The sequence below is a fragment of the Trypanosoma cruzi genome, genomic scaffold, assembly GCF_000209065.1.
Source record: "Trypanosoma cruzi strain CL Brener 1047053516851 genomic scaffold, whole genome shotgun sequence".
Classification (NCBI taxonomy): Eukaryota; Euglenozoa; class Kinetoplastea; order Trypanosomatida; family Trypanosomatidae; genus Trypanosoma; species Trypanosoma cruzi.
The window spans coordinates 420,425-423,306 of NW_001849577.1; the positions used below are offsets into that span (position 1 = coordinate 420,425).

At 51.0% G+C, this 2,882-nt stretch overlaps 2 protein-coding genes and 7 non-coding genes across 9 annotated transcripts, besides 2 other annotated features; all 9 read left to right on the forward strand.

Moving 5' to 3' along the window:
• Tc00.1047053510739.10 (hypothetical protein, conserved) lies at positions 1–977 on the forward strand (the record flags this gene model as incomplete). The annotated part of the gene is made up of 1 exon (XM_797743.1): positions 1–977. A coding segment is annotated over one exon (977 nt), but the record flags the coding sequence as incomplete, so codon positions are not given.
• Positions 1–2,882: a sequence feature (heterozygous, Esmeraldo-like haplotype).
• Positions 1,089–1,116: a microsatellite.
• Tc00.1047053510739.20 lies at positions 1,232–1,305 on the forward strand. The gene has a single exon (XR_008255719.1). It is a non-coding gene; the product is annotated as a C/D small nucleolar RNA (snoRNA), TB9C3C1 (small nucleolar RNA).
• Tc00.1047053510739.30 lies at positions 1,458–1,537 on the forward strand. Its single transcript, XR_008255720.1, has one exon. It is a non-coding gene; the product is annotated as a C/D small nucleolar RNA (snoRNA), TB9C3C2 (small nucleolar RNA).
• Positions 1,570–1,640, forward strand: Tc00.1047053510739.40. The gene has a single exon (XR_008255721.1). It is a non-coding gene; the product is annotated as an H/ACA snoRNA, TC9C3H1 (small nucleolar RNA).
• Positions 1,662–1,773, forward strand: Tc00.1047053510739.50. Its single transcript, XR_008255722.1, has one exon. It is a non-coding gene; the product is annotated as a C/D small nucleolar RNA (snoRNA), TB9C3C3 (small nucleolar RNA).
• Positions 1,853–1,918, forward strand: Tc00.1047053510739.60. The gene has a single exon (XR_008255723.1). It is a non-coding gene; the product is annotated as an H/ACA snoRNA, TC9C3H2 (small nucleolar RNA).
• Tc00.1047053510739.70 lies at positions 1,998–2,071 on the forward strand. The gene has a single exon (XR_008255724.1). It is a non-coding gene; the product is annotated as a C/D small nucleolar RNA (snoRNA), TB9C3C1 (small nucleolar RNA).
• Positions 2,224–2,269, forward strand: Tc00.1047053510739.80. The gene has a single exon (XR_008255725.1). It is a non-coding gene; the product is annotated as a C/D small nucleolar RNA (snoRNA), TB9C3C2, 3' partial (small nucleolar RNA).
• Tc00.1047053510739.19 (cystathione gamma lyase, putative) lies at positions 2,358–2,882 on the forward strand (the record flags this gene model as incomplete). Its single annotated transcript, XM_797744.1, has 1 exon — positions 2,358–2,882. A coding segment is annotated over one exon (525 nt), but the record flags the coding sequence as incomplete, so codon positions are not given.

Here is a 2,882-nt window from a genome sequence, read left to right on the forward strand (position 1 = left end):
AGGCGAATTTTGCAAACGGCAAGACGGAGTGGGAGCGAGAGTACCGGCGATGGAAACAAATGGTGGAAGATGAGAAAAGCAACATACAAGAGCGCTTTGGTCGCGTTCTCGCAGAGCTACGGGAGGCTACCGTGCAGCTAGCCGAAGAGGAACGTGATGCCAAAGCAGAACAAACATCCATGGTGTCGTGGTTTCGCACGGCAAGCGAAAGTGCACATGCAGAAGTAAGTCAACTGCGTCAGCGCGAGGAGGATCTTAGGGGACGACACGAGGTGATGGTAAAACTCCTCAATGACTTTCAACGGACGACGGAGCAGGTAGATGAACAGTGGCGGCAGTTGCGGCAAGAGCGTCAAGACCTTATGAAAGAGAGCGAAGCGCTGCGGAGTGATGAAATGCAGCTACGGCAGTCCAGGCAGTACCTGCATCTCCTCCAAGAACAGCTCGATGCCAAACGTATAGAGACGGCAGAGGGCCATGGGCGCGTAAATGCGCTTCGGCGCGAGCTACAGCTCTCCAAAGAAGCGGTGGAAAATTTACCAGGGCAGATGCCTGAAGCCCGTCACCAAATGCTGCCCGCTGCGCCGCCAAACTTCTGCCACGCCATGCCAGCTGCCAGACAAAATGCCAACCGATTGCCACTGCGTGTGCTTCACGAATTACGCGGAATGCTTGGAAAGAAGAGCCGGCAGATTCCACTCAGGGCGGTGGTTTCAGAATCACCTGAGCCCGCGGTTGACCTTACATTTGCCTCTACCGCCGCGGAAACCAGCCCAGTGCACCGCCGGATGGCACCACAACACGAACAGCCACGTTCCTATCAGACTGGCAAGCCAGAGCACACGTATGTTGACCCGGTTGACAGCTCGAGAGACACCTCGACGCACCTATACGACACCTCAAACAATAATTTCACGAGCCTCATCAACTTCTCAGACACGGAGTCAACACGTCACTCACTTCATACTTCATCATAGAAAAGAAAGAAAAAAAACAAAGCGGGCGTGTTTAAAGACAGCAATCAACACCGTGATTGCCAACAAATTGCTTTAAGCTTGTTGCTTTTACCAGTATATAAGATCGAACCGTTTTTTTTTTTTTTTTTTTTTTTTTTTTATGCTGCGGGAACGGTTTCCTAACAAACAACATGTACTCTGTTCTATTTATTCTTCTTGCGCCCCAAAAAACAAAGGCATTCACAGGAAGGAACTCTATACATAATGCGACGTCGCTGATGCATAACACGATATTCAGGTAAAATATGGCATGACCCACTGAATGAGACATCATCATGCACCACTCTGACGGACGTCCTGCGGCCCTCTCCTCCCTTCCTTGCATCTTATTTTTTTTTTTCCTTATTTTTATCTTCTCACCGCAGTATCGCTCCAGTCCTTCGTCCCCTGCGAGCATCGGGACCATGCGCTGTGCTGCCTCGCCTGGCTGCGCGCCATCTGTGATGCCACGAAATGACATTATTCAAAAGCACAGTTTGATCTGATACACGCGGACGAGAACGTCGCTACGATTGCTGACTGGGCGCATGCAAGCCGCGGGCATATGCCGCGACGCACAATTTACACGGACCCGCCCTGGTGTTCTACCTTGGTGCCGGTGGTGTCCGCCAGTGTTGTGCAAGAGGAAACTGAGGCGGCCACCACTGTGATGCGACGCTGTACTTCGTAGGGTAAAATCTGACACCGACCATGACGGTACGAAGCTGGCGCGGGCAGGCACTACCCCAGTGGTGGGCGCTGCTTGCGCGTTGTCTGAGACGGTGTCGCCAAATCCGCGCTGTTAGCACCACCTCCCTCTTCCCCCGTGCCCCACCTTGTTGGAATTCGGCCGAAGCAGTGCCCTCAGGTAATGTGGTGGTTGCGATTCCGTCAGCACCGCAGGTTCAAGAGGCACGAGATGTATTTCCCGCGGCTGCAGGGAGAAGCGGAGGAGGCGCCTCTTTTTCTCTCTTTCTGTGTTTGTATGCGTTTGCGACGTCGCTGATGCATAACACGATATTCAGGTAAAATATGGCATGACCCACTGAATGAGACATCATCATGCACCACTCTGACGGACGTCCTGCGGCCCTCTCCTCCCTTCCTTGCATCTTATTTTTTTTTTTTCCTTATTTTTATCTTCTCACCGGAGTATCGCTCCAGTCCTTCGCCCCTGCGAGCATCGGGACCATGCGCTGTGCTGCCTCGCCTGGCTGCGCGCCATCTGTGATGCCACGAAATGACATTATTCAAAAGCACAGTTTGATCTGATAGTGGGCGTTATACTGAAATGTTTTTCTTTTTGTTGGTTTTATTTTAGGATTTGAAGTTGTTGTTTAACGAAAAAAAAAGAATATCAGAATGTCCTCCCAGAAGCATTTGGTTTCCGACTTTACTGAGGGATCGGGTTCCTGGCAAGATCAAACTTATGGATTCGACACCGTTCTTGTGCATGGGGGTGTGAAGCCTGATCCTGTGACAGGGGCTGTGCTTACGCCCGTGTATCAAAGCACAACTTTTGTGCAGGAGTCTATTGGTAAATACCAAAGTAAAGGGTACAGTTACACCCGCAGCGCAAATCCAACGGTCTCGGTGTTGGAGCGAAAGCTGTGTGCCATTGAAAACGGTGACTATGCTACGGTGTACAGCACAGGCATGTCTGCGACCACCACGGCTATTTCTTCTTTTATGAGTGCGGGTGATCATGCGATTATCACCGATTGCAGTTACGGTGGCACGAACCGTGCGTGCCGTGTTTTTTTTCCACGTTTTGGTATGGAATTTACGTTTGTCGATATGCGTGATCTAAAAAATGTGGAGGCTGCCATCAAGCCAAACACAAAGTTGGTTCTTTCGGAGACGCCAGCAAACCCAACGTTGACCCTT